Raw genomic sequence first — 24647 nt, forward strand, 5'->3', positions numbered from 1 at the left:
CTGGGTTCCCCTTCCAGGAAGAAGGCAACCTGCACCTTGTGTCAGCCTCTGACCCAGCCTGTGTGTGGTCTGCTGCCCTCCAGGTCAACAAGCTGAAGAGAGAGATGGTTCACCTCCAGCACGAGCTGCAGTTCAAAGAGCGTGGCTTTCAGACCCTGAAGAAGTAAGTGCACCCTGCGTTGCAGAGCATGGGGGCTGCTCCCCACCCAGGCTCCCCTCCTGCCCTCTCTGTCTCTCTCTCCTTCAGTCCCTTTCCTCCCTTCTCAAAATGTGGCTCTCTCGTCATTCAAGTCCAGTTCTGTTCCACTGGCATTTCCTGAAGATACTGCCACCCAAGGGTGGGGTTTGGAAAGAGAAAAGGGGAATCACTTCAGACCACAGAACTCTCATTGTCCTGTGAACTCCTGAAGCCAATAAGATCTGTTCCACTCAGCCAAGTGTTACTAGCCAGTCACAGAAAGAAGCATTGCTGAGCATTTCCGTGCATGTGCCTCGTCTCTAGTCGATCCAGTAGGGTCTCATACACACACAAACAAAACACACTCCTTTTTTCCATATCCCCTAAAAGCACTCACCAAGTGCTTCATTGAAGGAATAGTGATCTCTTCTAGCAAAAACTAGTTACTAGAAAAGTATGCACGATGCCATGTACATTGTGCTCTATGGGTGACTAAAGGAGTTTCTGGGATAACTTTCACCAAATGTAATTTTCACCTTTAGAAGCTGACCTGTTGCCAAGTAAGATACAGCTCTGTTGTGTCTTTTTTTTTTTTTTTTAAACTTTTCAGTTCAGGGGTACACGTGCAGGTTTGTTATACAGGTAAACTTGTGTCATGAGGGTTTGCTGTACAGAGTATTTCATCACCCAGGTATTAAGCCTAGTACCCATTAGTTATTTTTCCTGATCCTCTCCCTCCTCTCACCCTCCACCCTTCACCCTCTCAGAGGCCTCAGTCTGTGTTTTTCCCCATAATGTGTCTGTGTGTTCTCATGATTTAGCTCCCACTTGTAAGTGAGAACATGTAGCAGCTTTGTTGCTTCTTAAGAGCAGTTGTGTTACTGGTCGTGATTGTGACAATACTAGCTAAGCTTTGTTGAGCAGTTACTCTGTGCCAGGGAACCCCTGCAGTATTTCCATGCAGGTGTGCTCATTTGATCCTATACCAACACTATAAGGAACGCTTTGTTATCTAACCCCATTTTATAGGTGAGAAAACTGAGTCACTTAGCAGGTACTAAAGAAAGGTTAGCTTATTGTGGCTGGGCATGGTGGCTCACGCCTGTAATCCCAGCACTTTGGGAGGCCAAGGTGGGAGGATTGCTTGAGCCCACCAGTTGTAGGCTGCGGTGAGTTGATTGTACCACTGCACTCCAGTCTGGGTGACAAAGTGAGACCTTGTCTCAAAAAAAAAAAAGAAAAGGAAGAAAGGAAGGAGAGAGAAGGAGAGAGAAAGAAATCAAGAAAGGGAGAGAGAAAGACGTTAGTTTATTGTTATTTTTAACTACAGTATATAACTGAGACTCATTCATTAAATTGTGTTCAGTGTATCTAATGGGCTCACTGGACAATCGTTAAGAAGGTCACCTGGTAGCCCTCTCAGAAGCTCTAGGCAGGACACTTGGCAGATTTCTCCCTTCTGAGGGGGCGTCTCACTTACATTCCTGGAGAGGCCACTCCTGTGCGGATGGCTGTTTCTGTAGTGACTTGCTTTTTGTCGCTCCCTGACTGCTATACCTTTCCCTCAGTCCGTGAATTTCAAATCCACCCTCATCATTGTGTGGCCATTAGCCCTAAGCCTTTGGATGTCTGTCTCCAACCCTATTAGTTGAGGGAACTGTGGCCATCTGTCGAGGGACCAATTGGTTCTTTTCCACATCTTCCCACCCCACAAGCCCCCACCACCTTGAATGAGCCACCGTGAATGCAGCACAACACATGCTATAAGAAAGTATGACTTTATATTACTATAAATTGTATGTAATTTTTTTGTCTTACAAAGTATTATAAATTATGGCTTTCTATATGTTTGCATTTATGTTATGTACATGTTATTTATAGATGTGTGTATACATATACCAATCTTGTCTCTCAAACCAGATTCTGAACTTGTTAAGGCCTGGAGCCATGCTTTATGCTTCTTGGTAATCTTCAGGAGCACCAATGACAGTTTGGGGCAATAGTATAAGCTCAGAAAATTCCTATTTTTGACCTATTAAAGCAACAGCCTGATTTCTCCACTTTGCAGCAAAACGGCTTCTGAGCACACAGTTTAAGGGCTACTGACTCCCATGTCATCTTCCTGAATGGGTTCTCCCTGCCTTCTGGCTCCTGCAGGCCTCAGGAGCTTCTGGTTAGAACACTTCCCATTATTCTCTGAGCCACTGCAAACCTGTTTTACCACTTTGTCACCCTGTAGCAGCATTGAAAACGCTTGTAGTTTGGTAAGCTGATGCTGAAACCCCAAGACAAGCCTCCTTTCTCCCTTCTCCCTCCGCCCCATGTTTGATATCAGGCCCAGATAAGACTCCACAGCAGCTCCAGCCACCCACACTCCTTAGCCGGAAGCCGGACTCTGCATCCATTGTGGAGGAAGATGCCTCCTTTAACGTACACCTTGGCAGAGAGGGTCAGGAATGTAGTCTTGAGAGGCAGGTAGTCAGGGTTCAAAGCCCAGTTTCCTGGGTCCTTAGAAAAGAGACTTAACCCCTGTGAGCTTTGACTTCATTTGAAACACTAGGGGTTGTAAAGATTGAATTGGGAAATCCATGTCAAGTGTGTGATAGTGCCTGGCATGAGGGATGAGCTCCTTGAGAGTGGCTGGGGTGGTGACCTCTAGCTGGTCGCCTGCTTGTATTAGTAAGGGAACTTGGATGAACTCTATGTCTGCCCTGGGCTAAGCAGTGTGTTGGGGAAGCCCTTCACGCCAGCCACCTCATTTCATTCTCTTCACCCCCTTTTAAGAGAAATTTTTGCTCTGCCGTATATTACAGATGAAGGCACTGGCAGGGTTAAAAATATGCCCAACGCCACCCAGCTAGCAGGGGTCAGGGCTGGGGCTGAAACCCAGGACTACTGGATTTTAAAGTTTATATCTCAATATCTCCCTTCTCCCCATCATCCCAGATCACTCCCTCCGCACTCCCAGAAAACATAAGGCCCCTTTTTCAGAGTCTAACAGGGATGCTATCCAGTCACTTCTATTTCTGTGCCTCCTCTTATGGCAAAACATGGAGAAAGGTACCGCTCATTCTTAAGGAATTTCCAGGATAACTTTGACCACATGCAATTTTCTGTTTCAGAAAATTTCTCTTTAGCAGCCAAAAGCTCTGTTGTTTCTTAAGAGCAGCTCTGTCACCTGCCATGATTGTGATGATCCCAGCTAAGCTTCCTTGGGCAGCTGAGTTACTCTGGGCCACGAATCCATATTAGTTCAATTCATAGTCAGCAACCTGTTTTTTTTTTTTTTTTTTTTTTTTTTTTTTGAGACGGGGTCTCGCTCTTGTTACCCAGGTTGGAGTGCAATGGCGCGATCTCGGCTCACCGCAACCTCCGCCTCCTGGGTTCAGGCAATTCTCCTGCCTCAGCCTCCTGAGTAGCTGGGATTACAGGCACGCGCCACCGTGCCCAGCTAATTTTTTTTGTATTAATAGAGACGGGGTTTCACAATGTTGACCAGGATGGTCTCGATCTCTCGACCTCGTGATCCAGCAACCTGTTTTAAAAAGAGGGAGAAGGTTGGTGAGGATTGAAAGTTGCCTCTTGGAAGAGGTTGCAAAGAAAAATCAAGATGAAAGCTTGGAACTCTGACCTGCCAGCTTCCTTGCAAATAGAGAAGAGTGGAGACCTGGCATCTCGGCCCTATGGGAGGAGGGCAGTGCAGCACCTCCCTACACAGCACGAGGGCTGCCATGCCCAGGTAGGAGGTGTCTGAGCAGGACCAGGAGTCAGCTGCTGTCTGCCTTTGCCCCACCTCTCTGTGTGACTACGGAGTGTGTGAATCTCTAAAGGCCTGAAGAGAGGACAGCTGAGGGATTTTAAAATCCTAAAACACATGCATCTCCCACCCCAATACACACACATACACACACACACACACACACACACACACACACACACTCTTTTCTTTCCCTTTAAAAAAAAAAAAAGATTCATTCGCTGAGTGCATAATGGTGACCCTTTGTTCTCCCCCCACCCCCTCCCCACCCAGCTTCATCCCGAGTGTTCCCTGTCAGAGCTGCTCTCTGGAGCCAAATTCCAGAGGCCGGGTTGCTAAGGCCCTTGAAGACATCAGGTAGAGGCTGTTGGAGGCCCAGCAGACAAACCGCTTCTGTCTCATCCTGCCAGGGATTCGAAGCCATTCTCGCCCTTTTGGCAGAGGACAGCTGGGCACAGCCCCCTCCCCAGAGTCCCCAGCCCTCGGACACACTCCAACAAACAGCGTCTCCCTGCACCCGCTATGGCCATCTGCAGCACGGCCACTGCCTGTCCTGGACCCTGACTCTGGGGAGCCTCCTTGCCACGGAGCATCTTCTAAGCTCCCTCAGACTAATTTTTCAGACTAAATGTGGGGCCGGTCCTCGCCAACCTGATAGGCCTGCCCAGGCGCAAGTCCTGGAAAGGAATAGACAGGATATTTTTAGTGGGGAGATATAAATGGGGCTTTGTTTTCTCTCCACGGAGGCTGAAGTCACCGCAGGGGGAAGCTGTGTTGAGACCGAGCTCCCTGCCTCGCTCTCTCCTCTGCTCAGAGGCCCAGACGATGAGGCCAGGATGAAAACCTGCTTCTGCTCAGGATTCCCCATGAGGGTTATTTTTAGCCCAGGACAGTTTGGCCTGTAGCTGAAAACCACAAAGGAATGCCTGTGAGCAGTTTCTCATCCTGAAATAATGAGTTTGTGGTGTTCCCGCAGACTGTAAAACTCCTTTTTCTCCACCTTGGACTGAAACCTCAGGCCTAGCCTTTGGCAAAAGGGTGATGTAGTTAAAATGCATCTCTTTTTTACATCACCTGGCCCTCCCAGCCTGGAGGATCTAGGGAAGTAATCAGGGAAGGCTTCCCATAAGAGCTGATGTTCAGAGGACACTGACTTCACGAGCAGTGTTGCTTCTGCAGCCACACACTGTGGCACATTTAAACAGGGACCTTCTATGGCTTTTTTTCTTCATTCATTCATTCATTCATTCATTTACTTGAGACGGAGTCTTGTTCAGTCTCCCAGGCTGGAGTACAGTGGTGCAATCTTGGCTCACTGAAAAGAAGCTCACCCCTGCCTGTCTCTGGTTTGGTCTGACCTTCAGAAAACTACATCAGAACTCTTTTCCCCCCACCCCATCAAAATCAACCTGTATATAGGGCCTGGAGAAGCCAATAAGCTCTCCAGGCTAAGCGTTTTAATCCCTTATGTTTATACAGTACTTCCCAGTTCACCACATTTTCCATCCCACATTCCATTTGATGTTCCTGACAACTCCATGAATATGGGCCAGGCAGATAATGTTATCCAGGTTTTGTAGAGGAGGAAACTGAGGCTCTGTGTGCTTGAGAGACGAGCCCAGGGTCACCCTACTGATAGGTAATAGGGCTGGGAGTTTTTCCTCCTATCCTCTTCTTCATTGTGTTCATTAGCTCAACACATGCTTATTAAAGACAGTGGTTCTTGACCAACATGACTTTGCTCCCTCTCTCCCTCAAGGGACATTAGGTAATATATGGAGATATTTTCATTGTCACCATGCAGGGTGGGGGCACCACCAGCATCTTGTGGGTTGAGGCCAGGGATGCTGCTAAACATCATACAGTACACAGGACAGCCTGCCCTCCCTCCGACAAAGAATAAGCGAAACACGTCCAACTCTGCCTCCTGCTCCCAAGCCTCCCAGAGTCAAGTCAAAGATTCTACCACATAAACTATATAGTATCACACAGTGTAATGACTGCAGTGTCACAGCTATGTCTGATGTATATGGGAGCCCCTAATGAGCCTGGAGGACCCAGGGAAGTAATCAGGGAAGGCTCCCCATAGAGCTGATCTTGAGAGGACGCTGACTTCACGAGCAGTGTTGCTTCTGCAGCCACACGCTGTGGCACACTGGCTGTTTAACAGGGACCTTCTATGTCTTTCTTTTCTTTTTTTTTTTTTTTTTTTTTTTTGAGACAGAGTCTTGCTGTATCTCCCAGGCTGGAGTGCAGTGGCATGATCTTGGCTCACTGCAACCTCTGCTTTCCAGGTTCAGGCAATTCTCATGCCTCAGCCTCTTGAGCAGCTGGAATTACAGGAACGCAGCACCATACCTAGCTAATTTTTGTATTTTTAGTAGAGATGGGGTTTCACCATGTTGCCCAGTTTAGTCTTAAACTCCTGGCCTCAAGTGATCCAGCTGCCTTGGCCTCCCAAAGTGCTGGGATTACAGGCATGAGCCACCGCACAGCCTGGGACCTTCTATGCCTCATCCCACAAGTGGGGCCTATGGAGGAAGGGTTTGCAGGACAGAGGGAGGGGCCTTCTTAAGATACCAAAGTCCTGTGGTTGGTGGTTTTCCCCTGGGGAGACCCTGTCCCTCACCCTGTCTAAGGCTGACCTTTCCCATTAACTGTCTCCTAGAATCGATAAGAAAATGTCTGATGCTCAGGGCAGCTACAAACTGGATGAAGCTCAGGCTGTCTTGAGAGAAACAAAAGCCATCAAAAAGGCTATCACCTGTGGGGAAAAGGAAAAGCAAGATCTCATTAAGGTATGCAAGTTCCTGATGATGTGGGCACCATCTTGATTTCTCCTGAGTATTCCTGTATGCCAGTCTTATGCGGGCTATTTCCACATGGTACACACATCGCTGAGTTCTCATTACCAGTTTTCCCAGGGTTTTGGTTCCATTTCATAGAGGAGGACGTGGAGGCGCAGAAGCATTAAGTGACTTGCATAAGGTCACACAGCTAGTGTAAATGGCAGAGTTGGAATGGAAGCCATCTGGCCTGGCCCAAAGGTCATATCCTTGCCACTAGTTCTAACCACCTGATTTATATGTTATTTCTTAAACTTTTATTTTTTAATAGAGGGAGTCTTGCTATGTTGCTCAGGCTGGTCTTGAACTCCTGGGTTCAAGTAATTCTCCCACCTTAGCCTCCCAAAATGCTGGGATTACAGGCATGAGCCAGTGTACCTGGCCCCTGACTTATTTTTCAGAGAATCAAGTGGAGGGAGGTGGTTTCAACATCATTAGCCTTTGACATCAGAATGTAGCATCTCTATAAGCATTTCATTGTGTGTTCTGCCTCTATGCTGGGAACTGAACAAATTATAATAGATATTATGTAATGTGCCAGGTGATTGTGCCAAGCCCTTTGCATGCATCATGTCTCATCTCTTAAATCAACCCTAGTTTCTCCCCATCCTACAGAAAAAGGCTGTACAACTCAGAGAGGAAGCTAAAGCCATGATTCAAACCCATGAACCCCTGACTCACAAACCCATTCTCTTACCGCCTGTACATATCACCTCCCTTCACAGGAACCGCCTTCACCTCAGATATTTCACTGGCAGATTAGGAGTCCTCAGAGATGCTGTAAATGACTTAGTGAAGGAAGCTCTATGCTCTATGACAAACAGAACAGTTTTGAAGTTCCTGCCTAGGACAGCAGCCCAGTGAAAACATTCAGATGAGGAGCCCATGGACAGTGAGACGTGTTCCTGTTATGATGAGTGGTTAAGATCACGGAGCCTTAAGCCAAATAGACCAGGTCCAAATCTTGGCTCGGTCAGTTGCCAGCTTTTCATCAATAAATTGGGGATAATCATAGGTCATTCTTTGCGTGACTATCGTCAGGAATCAGTAAGACTCTGGTAAAGCTGACAGTTACTGAGTATGGGCTGTATTCCTTAGTGTTCTATACTTGTCATCTCATTTAATCAATATGATAGCCCTGTGAGATAGGACCTGTGATTCTTCCCTTTTTTTTTTCTTCAAGAAACAGGGTCTCTCTTTATCGCCCAGGTTGGAGTCCAGTGGCAAAATCATAGCTCACTGCAGTGTCAAACTCCTGGGCTCAAGCAATCCTCCCACCTCAGCCTCCCAAGCAGTTGGAACTGCAGACATGCACCGCCACACCCAGCTAATTTCTTTTTTAGAGATGGGGGTCTCACTATGTTGCCCAGGCTGGTCTTGAATTCCTCAAGTGATCCTCCCACCTCGGCCTCTCAAAGCACTGGGATTACAGGCATGAGCACCTAGCCGTTCATTCCCATTTTACAGGAGTGGAAATTGAGGCAAAGAGAGGTTATTCAGCTAGGTCAAGTCACACAGCTGGGAAGCAGCAGAACAGGGGTTCCAACTAGGGCAGTATAGCTCCAGAGTCGGCATCCACACCAGTTTCTCCCATGTCATAGGCCCAGCAAAGAGCCTGGCACACAGCAAGGACCCACTTACTGCCCGCTCTCTATCACAAGATCAGTAGGATATCTGGGGAGGGCATGGGTTCCTAAATTAAGGGAGGGTAGAGAGGAGAGCGTGGCAGACCCAGAGCTCTCTCCTGGGAAGGCACATTACTAACGCTGCTCTCCCCTCCTTTAGAGCCTTGCCATGTTGAAGGATGGCTTCCACACCGACAGGGGGTCTCACTCAGACCTGTGGTCCAGCAGCAGCTCTCTAGAGAGTTCGAGTTTTCCACTGCCGAAACAGTATCTGGACATGAGCTCCCAGACAGACATCTCGGGAAGCGTGAGTAGACAGGGCAGGCTGCTGGGGGCCTTCCACAGGACGGCAGCTGGGAGGCTGCTGTAACGGGCAGCTGCCTTCTCACTGCCCACCAGGGAGCTGGCCAGCGGCTCTCTGCGGGGCTGGCTGCCACCTCAGCCCTCTGGAGCTCTGTTCTCTTGCAGACCTCCTGGGGCCAGGAGGATATGATGCGATGCTGTGGAGGAATAGCCCACACTGGCAGACACCATGGCCCTGAGTATTGCCTGGCCAGGTGCTGTGTCTCTTAATGCTGCACAGAAAGCATGTTTAAAGGACAAAATGTCTTTCTCAGTTTTTTTTTCATACCATTTTGCAGTTCCATTCCATTTTCCTTTCCCCAGCTGGACAGCAGGGGATATTTTCCTCCTGTTAGTCCCAAAACAATGCATGCAGCTTTCAGGCAGCTCCTTGACTTCCAGTTCCGAAGCTCAGCCCAGTCCTAGTTATGAATAGTGAAAGTGCTGTCCAGCACGTTTGGAGTAGGGCTGACCGATGGTGCCTTGTAACTTTTGGAGAGTTTTTGTTTTACTAGAGCAAGCAACATTGAATGAATCCGCCTTCCAGCCTCTGTGGCAGATAGCCTCTAAATGTTGGTCCTTTGTGATTTCCGTAGCTGTCTTCCCACTTGTCCATGGGTGACCGGTGAGCCTTATAGCTTCTTGCTGCTCTTGACAGACCGGCACAGCAAAAGTGGCTCTCCCTTCTTTCCTTATACCACCATGTGCCCAGCTACAAGCCACCTGTGGGCCAAAGTTTTGTAAAAGAACTGTGTCCCTCTTTGTGAGTTCTGGGGTCTTCCTCCCACCTACCCAGTATTTCACTCCTGACTGCAGCCTCTCTGAGTTTTATTTTATTTTATTTTTTCTGAGATGGAGTCTTGCCCCGTCACCCAGGCTAGAATGCAATGGCTCAATCTCAGCTCACTGCAACCTCTGCCTCCCGGGTTCAAGCAATTCTCCTGCCTCAGCCTCCTAGTAGCTGGGATTACAGGTGCGGCACCACTGCACCCGGCTAATTTTTTGTATCTTTAGTAGAGATGGGGTTTCACCATGCTGGCCAGGCTGGTCTCGAACTCCTGACCTCATGTTCCGCTCGCCTCAGCCTCCCACAGTGCTGGTATTACAGGTGCGAGCCACCGCACCTAGCCACCTCTCTGAGTTTTCTATTGATCCCCTCCTCAGTGCCCCCTAGAATGGCTTTCTTGCTATTGGCTATCCCTGTTTTCTTCTCACCAACTGTCCTCCACACTTCTATGGCTTGAATTGGCTCCAGACCAAGCCATTTGGGGCTGCAGGATAATATTCCAGGCCTTTGGCTTCTATTTCCAAAGTGATAAATGTCTGAGTTTACGGCTCTCCCTGTGGCCTGAAGGGAGGAAAGTATTTTTGCTTAACCAGCTTCCCTGCGATCTGCACCGCCAGCCCAATCACTGGGGGCTATTCTTGGCTCCTGCCCACACAAGCTGTCAAGTCTCTCATGAGTTCTTGAAACCCAACTCAGCACCGGCCACAACAGCCACATAATTCCTGACTTTGTTCTTCTCTTCTAGTTCGGCACCAACAGCAACAATCAGTTGGCAGAGAAGGTCAGATTGCGCCTTAGATATGAAGAGGCTAAGAGAAGGTAATTGGGCTGGGGCTAGGGCTAGGGGCAGGATGGTCCCAAAAATAGTAACTGCTGTAGTAGATGCCTGCTCTGTGCTTGGCTTTTGACACACTTCATCTTCTTTAATCCTCACAAAGATTATGAAGATAGTTATTGTAATCTTTATATTTTAATCCTCTCTGAAATTCAGAGAGGAAATGACTCGCCCAGGACACCTCACAAGATAGAGAGTGGAACTTTGCTTTGAACCCAGATCTGCTTAACCTCAAAGCCGAGTTACCTGCCCACTTGCCTGTCTTGATTTCTATAACCAAGGCTTTTCCATGATCCTATAAGCATTTTGGTTTGAAGAGGCACAACTGGAATGTCAGCAACAGGCTAAAAAGACTATGGACACTACCCACTTCCGTGTCTCCTGTGCAGCTGGGCGCAAGCTGGGCTTTTAAGCAGTGTAGACCTCTGGGATATAGATGTTCTGTGGCTTCACAGAATCCTAAGCAGTCAGGTTCCACTACCACAAATAAAATCAAAATAATAATCAAAGCTGACATTTTTAGAACATCTGTTATAGGCCTACACGATTGGATTTTTTTTTTTTTTAATTACTTTGTTATCTTTTTTAGAGACAGGGTCTTGCTATGTTGCCCAGGCTGGTCTCAAATTCCTGGCCTTAATTGATCCTCCCACCTCAGCCTCCTGAGTAGCTGGGATTACAGGCATGCACCACTACACTTGGCTGAGATCGTTTATTGTACTGAAACATTTGTATGTATATCTTCTCTTTAATTTTCAAAGCAACCTTACAGCACAGGTTCTATCTTATTATCTCCATGTTAGAGAGGAGAAAGGTAAGACCAAGATATTTCATGACTTTTTTAGGTGGTAGAGGCAGAATTTGAACCCTGGACAGTCTGGCTTCAAGTTCATGATCTTTCTGTACCCTGAGCCGGCCTTATTGGCAAAGCATGCCCTGGACATTGTGGTATGGATGGAAACTGGGCACATTGCATCCATTCCTCCCTAGACTAACTTGCCTGGCCTGTGGACCTTCTCAGCCAGGCCAGGTGAAGTATGGCAGTGCCCAGCTCTGCCCCTCTGCCAATGCTGTGTGAATAGTAGAACTCTTTGCAGAAATGACAGAAATCTGATAGAAACCAGAGGAAGCAAAAAAGGGAATGTATTGGCTTATTTAACTCCAAAGTCCTGAGATAGCTAGCTTCAGGCACAGCTGGATCCAGGGACTCAGGTGCTGTTACACAGACTTAGTCTCTATCCTTTTCTTCACCCTGCTTGCTGTTATGCTAACCTGGTAGTATGTAAGCCCTGAATTGCTGGGAGTTGCCTTGCCACTTTGACAGAAAAGTCTGCTGGAGAGTAAAGCATATGATGGTGCCCCTGCCAGGCCTTACCATACCATTTCATTATCAAAGTGCTAGAGAACGGCAGCTACAAAATTGTCTCAAAGCCACTCTTGATAGATTACTGTATACATGAATAATATTCATGTATACAGTAATATGTGGGTCCTCTGTACCCTCAGGTTGTGCATCTGTGGATTCAACCAACCAAGGATCAAAAGTATCCAGGAAAAAAATTAAAAATAATACAAATGCTTAAATATAGTATAACAACTATTTACATAGCATTTATATTGTGTTAGGTATTGTAAGTAATCTAGAGATGATTTAAAGTATACAGGAGGATGCACATAGGTTGTATGTAAACACTATGCAATTTTATATAAAGCATTTGAGCATCCATGGATTTTGGTATCTGTGGGAGGTCCTGGAACCAACCCCTGCAAGGGTCAAGTGTATAAGAATTCCTCCTGGAACATTTGATTAGGGAATAAGCAAATCTAGATATGTTTCTCTGTATGGAATTTTTTTTTTAAACAAACTAATTTTATTTTATTTATTTATTTATCTTTATAAAGACGGGGTTTCACCATGTTGGTCAGGCTGGTCTTGAACTCCTGACCTCAGGTGATCCGCCCGCCTTGGCCTCCAAAGTGCTTGGATTACAGGCGTGAGCCACCATGCCCGGCCTCTATATGGAATTTTTCCTGCACTTCATGGTGAATCTTGTCCCTAGCAGTGTTCTGTCAAAGAATTGGGCCACATTGTCTGCAGGTTAGATTGAACTGGAATCCCAGAGGCCTCTGGTCTCAACAAGTATTGGCCAGGTTTATGATTTGCAGTTTTAGGTGCATCATATCCTACCTGGGCATCTGTCCAACCAGGTTAACAGCTCCTACCTTCCCCACCCTTTAGGGATGGGGTAGCCAGGACATGAAGGCTGATGGTACTCTGCAAAGGCCAAGTCCTAAAGGATGATGTCATGATTGTTGTTAGATATTTGTAGCAATATTCACTGTTATACTGTGAATCTCATTTTGGCCCAATGATGATAATACCAAAGGTCTGTTTAACACCTGGCAATGTATAAAGGGCTCTTACTGCTGTGTTCTCATTTGGCCCTCATAACCCACCCTAAAGGTATCGTCTCATCTCTGCCTTATCGATGAGGATACTGAGTCTTAGAGAAGTTAAGGGATAAGGCTGCCAGCTCTTTAACTGTTATTAAGTGCCTGCGTATACCAGTCACTGTGCTAGAAGCTTATGACACCAAAATGATTTCTTGAGAAATGGTCCCTTCCATGAGGAAGGCCACAGCAAACCAGGACTCCAACTCCAGGCCTGTAACCCCAGATCCACAGTTGTTCGCACAGTGCCACTACCTCTCTCTGAGTTGAGAATACGTGGTCAGTAGTTATAGTCTTAATGGTCTGGAACTGCCAGTGACTCAGTATTTACTATGGGCCAGACACCCTTCACAACCATTCTGATGAATGAATTTTTCTTATCTTTAAGGCCTAGGGAGTTGGCCCAATGTTACATACCTAATAAGTGGTCACACCAGGTTATAACAACAGTAGCAAGGACTTACTATGTGCCAAGTACTGTGCTTTGCAGGTTATAGATCATATTATAAAACCTTCAACCAAAACAGCGTAAGGAAAGAGCTTTTGTTATTCCCTTCAGAAGGATGAGCAACTTGCCCAAGGCCACACAGCTAGTGGTAAGAGGTTATTGCCTGGTATTGAATCCACATCTCTACTGTACCAGGAATAGGACAAAGTCATTGCTTTGTTCATGTCTGTACCCCATCCCTGCAGAGCCTACTTCGTTGTTGGCACATGGTAGGCACCCACATGTGTTTGTTTAGATAAAAATAGGTTCCTTGAGATGACATGCTGATCAGAGGAAGACAGTAACTGTCAAAGATTGCTCTGAGATGTCTTGTTTCTTCACGGCATCTCCTGTTCCCGCAGTGTTATTAGGCACACCAATCACGCTTGCTTTCTCGGCCCCCAGGATCGCCAACCTGAAGATCCAGCTGGCCAAGCTTGACAGTGAGGCCTGGCCTGGGGTGCTGGACTCAGAGAGGGACCGACTGATCCTCATCAACGAGAAGGAGGAGCTGCTGAAGGAGATGCGCTTCATCAGCCCCCGCAAGTGGACTCAGGGGGAGGTGGAGCAGCTGGAGATGGCCCGGAAGCGGCTGGAGAAGGACCTGCAGGCAGCCCGGGACACCCAGAGCAAGGCGCTGACGGAGAGGTGGGGCTGGGGCCCCAGGGTGTATAGGACCCTTCTCTCACTGGCAGTCTGTCCTCCAGCCCCCAGATAGGGAAAGGATGAGGGGGTTTCAGGGCGCCAGGGCTCCACCCTGAGCATGCTCAGTTCAGAGATCTCTCAGCTTGCCGACATAGAAAGTCAGCAAAGATGATTCACCATCCAGTGCACCAGCTACCCTGGTACTTTGCATGGTGAATCATGCTACCAAAAAGTGTGCTTAGGTGATTGTGTTCAAAAATGTATCTTCTGACTCAACTAAGCCACATAACTCTATATAATTTAGAGCAGTCATCTTCTAACTTTTTGACAGTGATGCACATTTTATACTGTGACCTGATACAAGTTTCACAAAATAGTGCATGCTTTTTTTTTTTTTAAGACGGGGTTTCGCCATGTTGGACAGGCTGGTTTCGAACTCCTGACCTCAAGTGATCCATCCACCTCAGCCTCCCAAAGTGCTGGGATTACAGGCGTGAGCCACTGTACCCTGCTGAGTGCATGCTTTTTCTACCTGCGATGGTCCTTGGATGTTTTCTCTCTTCTGTTGCATTTCTTTTCATGCAGGTCATGACTCACCAAATTGATTTCACCACATGCTAAGTAAGGGGTTGCAGTTTGCAGTTTGAAAAACACTGGTGTGGATGGGGGTTGCAAACTGGCATGCTTATGGGAGTGAAGCAGGTCACAGAAATGCTGGAGACCCATCTGGCAGTGGTCTGTGTCAGACCGGCGTGCACAGACCCTGCTTATCTAAAGCAGGTGCTGTCTCTCTGCTCCAGCAAATGAGAGTGCAGGCCTCAGGCTGCCAGGACTGCCTGTACTTCAAACAAAAGAATGGTTTGGATTTTTTATTTTTAAATATTGGGAACTAATCCAAAATTTTTTAAAAAAAAATATGCAAGTCAGCTTCATCTATGGGCTTGATGCAACCTAAAAGCCACTGCTTTATATTCTCTAATTTAGACCTTATTACAGACATTGTCTTTGTTTATTTCCTTCAGTGTTCCCACCAGCCTCCTCACCCACATTGCACAGAATGCAACACTGTTCACTGTAGGCTTTACGCTCTCCAGCTTCACGTTCATTCATTCATTCTGTTCATCAGCCAATGTTTACTCATTCATTCGAGAAACCTTTTGCTGCACAGATTGTGTGTGCAGGGCAGTTTGGGGGATTCAGAAATTAACAAGACATGGTTCCTGCCCCATGACCTTTAAATCTATTCTAGTTATTTTTCACCATTTTTTGGCAGGAGCCTTTATTCAGCAAGGTTCCTGTCTCTAAGGAGCTTAGAAGTGAAGCTAGTGATTTTCAAGAGTGTGTGTGTGTGTGTGTGTGTGTGTGTGTGTGTGGTGTGTGTGCGTTGTGTGGTGTTTGGGGCCAGCAAGGGAATTCCTTTTGCTAGTGAAATCAGAGGCAGAAGCCCAGTTTATGAAGCCAGTAAACATGCCTATTGCCTCAGTTGAAGCAGTCTGGGAGTCCTAGAGATGCCTGTATATGCTCACTATGTCACCCCATCATGGGTCTTTCAGGGGACCTTCGAGCTCTAAGGCACCCTCCTTGTAGTATCATCCTAGCAACTGAGTAAGCCCCACTTGCACATGGCATGGTGCCAGGTAGGTCAGGTTGACCAAGCCCTTGCCTAGCCTCTCATGGCTTCAGAAACTCCCTTGACTCACCGATGCTGGGAATCTCTCCCCACTAGTTGCTTAGTCAGAACTGCTAGCAGTGATGTCCAAAGTATATCCATTTCCTCTCTTCCATTCTTCACTGGCAGGATCAGCTGATTAGCCCTGACCCACCACCAGTTGGTGGGAGGAGAAGGACAGAGCTTGAATAATTGTGTTCTGCAACCCTTGCAAACACTTTGCTAGAAGATTTCTTTAGCACCACGGCTCCATTCTGCTTTCTCTGGGATTTTGGGCTAAGGCCTGTGTCTATATGCCCTCATGCCTTTTGTGTTTGTTGAAAGAATAAATGGTTAGCTGACCTGGGCAGACCCTTACTGGGCCTCTGTGTCTCCCTGAGTCCCTCACTTGCTCCCAGACCCTATAACTGCCACTGGGAAGCTCTTAGCTATTCATCATCCCCACAGCCAGCAGCTGAAGAGAACAGACTCATGGCAGCCTCACTCCTTGTTGGGTCCAAAGCAACACGCTTCTCACCTGCTGACCTTGAGCAAGTCATTGACCAATATGGATTTCACTTGCCTAATAGAGAAAAAACGGGATACATTAAGTCCTCACTTAATATTTGTTAACAGGTTTTTGGAAAACTGTGACTTTAAGCAAAAGTACATACAATGAAACCAATTTTTTTCCATCAACTTTATGTTTTATTTTTATTTTTTCGAAATGGAGTCTTGCCCTGTCGCCCAGACTGGGGTGCAGTGGTGTGATCTCGGCTCACTGCAACCTCCGCATTCCAAGTTAAAGGGATTCACCTGCCTCATCCTCTGAGTAGCTGGGATTACAAGTGTGCGCCACCATACCCGGCTAATTTTTGTATTTTAGTAGAGACGGGGTTTTACCATGTTGGCCAGGCTGGTCTGAAACTCCTGACCTCAGGTGATCCACCCTCCTTGGCCTCCCAAAGTGCTGGGATTACAGGTGTGAGCCACTGCTCCTGGCTCCATCAACTTTATTTAAAAAAAAAAATTATTTGAGAACTTGGTATACATCATTTTGCTTAAAGTTGCAGTTGGCAAGAACCTGTCTACAATGTTAATTGAGGATTTATTCTAGTTACATTGACTACATATATGGTAGGAAGGCAGGCAATTAGACCAGGCTGTGAATTGAGGCTCTTCCCTTCTGTAAAACTGTTGGTTTCTTGAAACTCAAATTGGAGGTTCTTAGGGACCCCTAAGATATACCACATGTAAAAACTCCTATCCTATGCCACACTGTAGCCTATGTAATCTCATTTAAACCTCCCAGGAACCCTGAGGTTAATCCACATTTTACAAATGAGGAAACTGAGGCTTACCTGACATCCCTAAGTGGCAGAGCTGGGATTAGAAGACCCCAGGTTTGCTTGCCCCAGAGGCTGTGCTCACTTTAGGGTGCTGCCCACTCAGAAGACCTTCTATTACTGCCTTCAACCCCATCTTTCAAAGGTCTGCTGGCTCCTCCAGAGCAGTGAGTTCACACAGCTAGTACAGGGAGGCCAGAACCTCCACTCCTCTGCAGCTGCTGAGTGGGCAGCTCAAAGGGCCTGGTAGGAGGGTGCTTGGAGCAAATGCAATGGTAGCGAAGCTGGAGGGCATACAGGCAGGCAGCCACGTGTGCCCTAAGAGGAGTCTAAGGAAGGAGCCCACAGGAATGGGGTACCACATTCATGGCTGTGAGCCTCCCACAGTGGGGAGATAGGAAAGCCACCCCAGCTGTCTTTGTGTCTGCAGCTGTTTCCTTCCCGCTCCATGTCTGTCTATCTGTTCATCCTTCTGACTCTAGTGTTCTGTTTCCCTTCTGTTTTTCACCGTGTGTATCTTTATTTTTAGTGTCTCTGTTTCTCTCTGTCTCCCCTCGCTCCTCTCTATTCTCTCTCTCTCTCTCAAAATGGGATTATTATGCTCTTCACCTTCACACAACAGCCTCGCATTCAAGGTGCCTTTGAGGACAGGAATAGACACATCCAGGAGAGGCTGACTACAGGACCTGCCAAACCCCGCTCACAAATCAGTCAGACTCACCGGCATCTGAACAAACCTCATCCTACCCTCTGCCTCTCCCTCCTTCCCGAGGGCCTTCCCCACTGCTCCCCAGAGCAGGTGTGCAGTCATGCAGGATGCTCGTTAGTGCACGGGCTTCCTGGACCCACCCTAGGGACTGATCCTTCAGGCCTGAGTTGCAGCCCAGGTTCTTAGATTTTTAACCAGCACCCGAGGTGCTGAGCTACAGCTTGTGGGGACTCCAACCCCACCTTTTGGATCCTTTACCTGCCTCCACACTTGACGTGTTCTTGGCCTCCCAGTGTGTGCCAGGCATCACACACACATGCCATCTATCCTGCAAAGCTCAATGCCACTGGGAGGTGGCCTTGGCACCTGTGTGTTGCTAGCAGCAGCTAGCCCACAATGCCAGGACGTCATGGCAGCCTAACTCCCAGACTCCTCATCATCCTGTTGAGGCTTCACTGGGGACCCACATCTACTCCCAAAACACACCTCTCTGGCTTTTCTCCCACAGAGAAGTGGAAAACCAAGGTAAAAATGGTGAGCCCCAGCTGCTCCTTGATCCTGGACCTCAACTGTTCCTGAGCTTTCCTTTTATACAGAGTCAAGAGATTCCACAGCCTTGTCCATTCTGTTGAAAGTCAAGGCTTGTGTTCATTACAGGTTCCATCTGCCAGCCTACTGCACACCCCCACCCCAGCCTCAGGCAGGACTCTAGAACAGTGCCAGGGATTGAGCTGACCAAGAACCATGCCAAGGTCACTCTGCCTGCTGCTCCTGTTGTCTCTTCTATAATTTCACAGATTCAGTTGCCCAGTAATGAGCCTAACCCATCCCACAACACTTTTCAGTTGTGTCTAGAGCAAGCTTTGGTCTTCACTACAGGGCATGTGCCAGGGGTTTGGGGGTGTGGGTAGAGGGATGGCATGACTTGGCTTTTCCATGGAAATGAGCCCTTTCTCCCAGGCCCCAGACTGGGTTAGCTGTATCTTGGGTCCACTCCCCAGTCCAGGGACCAACTAGTCAGCCATTCCCTCTTTAGCAGGCTGACATGAGGGGATGGGGGCCAACAGTGGAACACATCTGTCTATGGAAGGTATAACATGCAGGCCTTTCAGCAGAGCTCATAAACTCTGCCAGCTTCATCTGGAGAAAAAGTCATCCATTCACCAAATACTGAACATGTCTACATGGTGGCATTGTGTTGGGTGCTAGGTGCTGGGTGAGCAAGATACACTCTCTGCCGTCCCCCATCAGTCCAGCAGCTTGTAAACCTTGGTGTGCCTTAATGAAAAGGCGGATTTCTGGGCCCTACTGCTGGGCTTTTTGATTCAGCAGGTCAAAGTAGGGCCCAGGAATATGTGTTTCAATAAGCACTCCTCCCTTTCTGATGCAGGTGGTCTGCGGGCCACAAGCTGATAATGACTAGCCTAGTAGACACACGAGAGCAGACTGGGTCGTGAGTTTGTGAGGGCACAGGCTTGCTTGACAGGGCCCTTTATTTTGTAGTGGGCCCACTTCAGGGGTTGGAGAGCCATTCCAGGGGCAAAGACATACGCTAGAGCCCACCCAAGCTGCCCTCCAGGGGGGATTTCAGGAGAGGTCGGGCTGAGATATGGTCCTAAAGCCAGAGGTCTCTTCCAAACACAAGGATTTCGTGTCTGGGGAGATAGTTTGCTGAATTGGGCTTTGGTGTCAGGCATGCCTGGGTGAAAATCTTTGCTTCCAGTCCTGTGGCATTCCATCATGTCCACCAGCTTCTCCTGACTCTCTGGTCCCATTCTCTCCAGCGCCCTTGCTAACTGTTGCTGGTCCATCCAACCTCAGAATGTTGTGTGTACTCAGAGCTTGGTCCTCAGCCTTCCCTTGTTTTCCCTTCTGTATTTTACCCTAAGATGATGCATGAATCTATCAGGGCTGTGGTAACCACGTACCACAGATTGACTGGGTGACTTAAACAGTGGACATTTATTTTCTCACAGTCTGGAAGCTAGAAGTCCAAGATTAGACGTCAGCGGGGTTGCTTTCTTCTGCGGTCTCTTCCCTCGGCTTGTAGATGGCCTCCTCCTCCCTCCGTTTCACATGGTCTTCCCCCGTGCCTGTGTCCTAATCTCCTCTTGTAAGGACAGCAGTCATACTGGATTAGAGTCTGCCCTACTGACCTCATTTTACCTTAATTACTTCTTAAAAGCCCTATCTCCAAATACAATCACATTGGGAGGTACTGGGGCTTAGAACTTCAATGTAGGATTTCAGGGGGACAAAAATCAACCCAGAACAATTGGTAATCTCACTGAGGCGGTGATCCATCTGATGGGGATCCCCCCACCCACCGCCGACCTTTACAGCAGCCCGCCTGTTCAGCATTCATACCCACATATCCATAAGAGAGCTCTTCTCTTCCCCCGGGTTCCCCTGCCTCAGCCTTCTCCTCTCAGCAGATGCCATCTGCAGGTCCACTTGGCTGCCCACAGCAGTAGCTACACAGTCTTCTCATTTACTCCCTCAGCCTCACCCACTCCTGCAGCGCAGGCACTGTTTCTGTCTCTGCATTTCTCAGGCCTCCACCATCTCAGTTACACCTCACAGCCACCCTCCCTGCCTTCAGTCTTCAGCCTCCTGCCTGTTGTCCTCACCGCAGTCATGGTGACATCAAAAGGAAGAAGTTTCTGCTAAAGCCCCTGCTTGGAATATTCTTTCCTCCTGCACTTTTCCTAACCAACACCTGTCCATGATCCATCCTTAAATTTCTCTACTAGTCAGGAATCTAACTGCTGCAAGAAACTGCCCCCAGAGTCTCTGTGGCTTCACACAACAGAGGTTTACTTCTTGCTCGTATAATGTCTAATTGGGTATGTCCAGTTAACAGGCAGCCTTCCACGTGGTCGTTCAGGAACCCAGGCTCTTTCCATACATATGTGGCACCGCCCCTTTGAGTCCACAAGAGTCCATGCATGAGACAGTGAAGAAGACACACTCACTTTTCTGAACTACTTGTGCTCACATCCCATTGGCCAGAACTTGGTCATACGCACTGCCCCCCTAGCCGCAGGGAAGGCTGGGAAAATGGTCTGGGGACAGAGTGGGGTGCACACTGCCAGTCTCAGCCACGGAGTCGCTTGGCTGGAAGAGGCCCGCCTGCCAATGTAAATTGGGCCTCTTCTTTTTTTTTTTTTTTTTTTTTTTGAGACGGAGTTTCACTCTTGCTAACCAGGCTGGAGTGCAATGGCGCCATCTCGGCTCACTGCAACCTCCGCCTCCTGGGTTCAAGCAATTCTCCTGCCTCAGCCTCCCAAGTAGCTGGGACTACAGGCATGTGCCACCATGCCCAGCTAATTTTTTGTATTTTTAGTAGAGACAGGGTTTCACCATGTTGACCAGGATGGTCTCGATCTCTTGACTTTGTGATCCACCCGCCTCGGCCTCCCAAAATGCTGAGATTACAGGCGTGAGCCCCCACGACCGGCCTGGGCCTCTCCTTTTGTGTTCTTTTCTACCATTGTGTACTTTTTCCTCATGGACCTTATCACACACTGTGTTAACTAGATATTTGAATATTTCTTTAATATCGGTTCTCCCCAGTATAGTGTAAGCCCCATAAGAGCAGAAACACGCTGAGCACGGTGGCTCACGGCTGCACTCCCAGCATTTTGGGAGGCTGAGGCAGGCAGATTGCCTGAGGTCAGGAGTTCAAGACCAACCTGGCCAACATGGTGAAAGCCTGTCTCTGCTAAAGATATAAAAAATTAGCTGGGCATGGTAGCACGTGCCTGTAATTCCAACTACTTGGGAGGCTGAAGCAGGAGAATCACTTGAACCTGGAAGGTGAAGGTTGCAGTGAGCTGAAACGATACCGTTGCACTCTGGCCTGGGCGACAGGGCAAGACTGTCTCAAAAGAAAAAAAGCAGAAAGAAGTACTACTGTGCTCACTCACTATTTTGTCCCAAGTGCAGTGCATGGGCAGGGCCCAGTACAAAGTGGGCACTCAGTAAATATGAGCTGAAAGAGAGAGGAAGGGAAAGAAGAGGAAGGAAGGAGAGAAGGAAGGTATGGTTGGGTGAAATCCTACTTCTGCCTCTAATTCCACAGCTTTAAGCAAATTATGCAACTCTAAGGGCCTTGATTTTCTCCTAAGTGGTAAAAATCATTCTTACTATGCAGCATTATCATGCAACTGAATTAAGGCAGTGTCCTAAGGTTCCTGGCACAGTGCCTGATACATATATACACACATGCATATATATAGTGGGTGTGTGATATTGCAACTTTCATAGGATTATAATGTATGTGGAGGCTCTAGCTCCCCAGACGCCATAGTAAAATGCTTGCCGAAAGTTCTTGTGCCTGTGGGTCTGGGTGTACATGGATAAGCGTGGATGCCCTGTGCTTCCTTTCAGGGCATCCCACTCATGCTTTCTCTCCCTCTCCCCCTCCAGGTTAAAGTTAAACAGTAAGAGGAACCAGCTGGTGAGAGAACTGGAGGAAGCCACTCGACAGGTGGCAAGTCTGCACTCCCAGCTGAAAAGGTGAGTGGTGGGCAGTGGGGCCATGGCTCCCCTGCACATGGCCAGACATGGGTGTTCCCAGCATCCCAGCCCAGGCTCTACCCTTCACTGGTCGTTTGTGGTTTGAGTGTGGATGTTTAGAAGCACAGCAAATGGATTGTCAGCAGCCCCGGGTGTGGCCTGGCATGGCTAGGAATAAGGGTCTTGACCTCTCCAGACTGATAGCACAAAGAAGGCCCCAGGCAGGTACTAGAAAGTCTTAGAAGTCATGGCTCACACCTGTAATCTCAGCACTTGGGGAAACCAAGGTGGGTAGATCCCTCAAGCTTAGGAGTTTGAAACCAGCCTAGGCAACATGGCGAAACACCATCTCTACTAAAAATACAAAATTGGCCAGGTGTGGTGGTACATGCCTGTGATCCCAGCTACTCAAGAGGCTGAGGTGGGAAGACGATTTGAGCCTGGGAGGCAGAGGCTTACTATGAGCCGAGATCGTGCTACTGCACTCCAGCCTGGGTGATAGAGCCAGACCTTGTCTCCAAAAAAAAAAAAAGCAAACTCATACCTGCCGCTTGCCTGTACCACACAGAGAAAGTAGCCTCAGGCCCGGACCTCCATGGACAACAGTGCATCACTGGAATTTAGTGACAACATTTTGTTTCATTAGATTTTTTTCTAATCGTGTCCTATTTGTAGTAAGTGATACTGCTTTTCAAATTACATTTAGGATGTCAAGTTTTCTTTTAAGATAGATGTTTTAAAGTATTGAAACTGAGTTGGTCGGGATGCAGTGGCTCATGCCTGTCATCCTAGCAGTTTGGGAGGCCAAGGCGGGCAGATTGCCTGAGCTCAGGAGTTTGAGACCAGCCTGGGCAACACGGTGAAACCTCATCTCAACTAAAATACAAAAAAATTAGCCAGGCATGGCTACTTCGGAGGCCGAGGCAGGATAATCGCTTGAACCCGGGAGGTGGAGGTTGCAATGAGCCGAGATTGCATCACTGTACTCCAGGCTGGGCGACAGAGCAAGACTCCGTCTCAAACACACACACACACACACACACACACACACACACACACACACACACACACACACACAGTGAGTTGATTTCAAGAAAGATATTAAGAAGTCTTTATTTCATGATGGTTTCAACTATGAAAAAATACCATACAATGTAATGTAGCCAATTGGAGCTTTGGTCTAGAGGAAAAAGTGGACTTTTAAGATAGCTAACTTGAGTCTGAAGCCCAGCTCTGCCATGTCTTGATTATGTGGTCTTCTTGGGAGTGTCAGTTTTCCATGAAGTGGGGGTGAAGGGTCTACCCTAGAGATTGCCCAGCAAGTCTAGTGAGATCACGGTGCTTTCCAGAGCACAGCAGAAGGTCTCAGGGGGTCCACTTCACTATGTGTGTCTCACTGTGCTTCCCCTCTGTGTCCCAGTCTCTCAAGCAGCATGCAGTCCCTGTCCTCTGGCAGCAGCCCCGGATCCCTCACGTCCAGCCGGGGCTCCCTGGTTGCATCCAGCCTGGACTCCTCCACTTCAGCCAGCTTCACTGACCTCTACTATGACCCCTTTGAGCAACTGGACTCAGAGCTGCAGAGCAAGGTGGAGTTCCTACTCCTGGAGGGGGCCACTGGCTTCCGGCCCTCAGGCTGCATCACCACCATCCACGAAGATGAGGTGGCCAAGACCCAGAAGACAGAGGGAGGTGGCCGCCTACAGGCTCTGCGTTCCCTGTCCGGCACCCCAAAGTCCATGACCTCCCTGTCCCCACGTTCTTCTCTCTCCTCCCCCTCCCCACCCTGTTCCCCTCTCATGGCCGACCCCCTCCTGGCTGGAGATACCTTCCTCAACTCCCTGGAGTTTGAAGACCCGGAGCTGAGTGCCACTCTTTGTGAACTGAGCCTTGGTAACAGCACTCAGGAAAGATACCGGATGGAGGAACCAGGAATGGAGGGCAAGCAGCTGGGCCAAGGTAGAGAGTGCCATGCCCAGAGGGTGGGAACTGGGAGGAGGGAAAGAGATACTCTGTGCTCAGAACCCCTAGTGATCATTCTAGTTGGTATTTACTGACTGCTTTCTGTGTGCCAGGTCTTTGTATGGTAAGCATATTTATTGGGTGGATATTTATTAGCTCAGTATTTGTGAGGTCCTGTGCTAAGGATTTTCAGTGGTAGATTTTGTCCTCCAACAGACATTTAGCACCTTATAAAACTAAGTGTCAGGTCATCCTGTGCTAATGGATATACATGGATTCATCTATCCATTCATTCGGAAGATATGCTGTGTGCCAGGCACTGGGTTGATCACTAAGAATTTTGTGTTGAAGACAGATAGGGTCCCTGTTCTCATGAAGCTTATGTTCGAATGGAAGCACAGGCAATAAACCTGCAACCAAACAGAAGCACTACAAAGAAAATAAAACAGGGAATGTGACTGAGCCTTTGAGGTTGGAGGCAGGACCGCCGGGGCAGATTGGGTTGTGAAGG

General features: G+C 48.1%; 1 protein-coding gene across 4 annotated transcripts in view; it reads left to right on the forward strand.

The window, feature by feature from the left end:
- The window catches only part of WWC1 (WW and C2 domain containing 1), a 182773-nt gene that overhangs the window by 109283 nt on the left and 48843 nt on the right, over nt 1-24647 (forward strand). For all 4 annotated transcript variants that reach the window (XM_021672218.2, XM_021672219.2, XM_021672220.2 and 1 more), the window contains 7 exons: nt 84-163; nt 6604-6733; nt 8567-8713; nt 10281-10354; nt 13714-13956; nt 22088-22177; nt 23598-24133. In XM_021672218.2, the coding sequence (XP_021527893.2) occupies nt 84-163; nt 6604-6733; nt 8567-8713; nt 10281-10354; nt 13714-13956; nt 22088-22177; nt 23598-24133 (1300 nt within the window). The remainder of the gene's footprint in view (nt 1-83; nt 164-6603; nt 6734-8566; nt 8714-10280; nt 10355-13713; nt 13957-22087; nt 22178-23597; nt 24134-24647) is intronic.

Source organism: Aotus nancymaae, unplaced genomic scaffold (assembly GCF_030222135.1).
Source record: "Aotus nancymaae isolate 86718 unplaced genomic scaffold, 86718_ANA_hifiasm-v0.15.2.pri h1tg000015l_0, whole genome shotgun sequence".
In the NCBI taxonomy this organism is placed as follows: Eukaryota; Metazoa; Chordata; class Mammalia; order Primates; family Aotidae; genus Aotus; species Aotus nancymaae.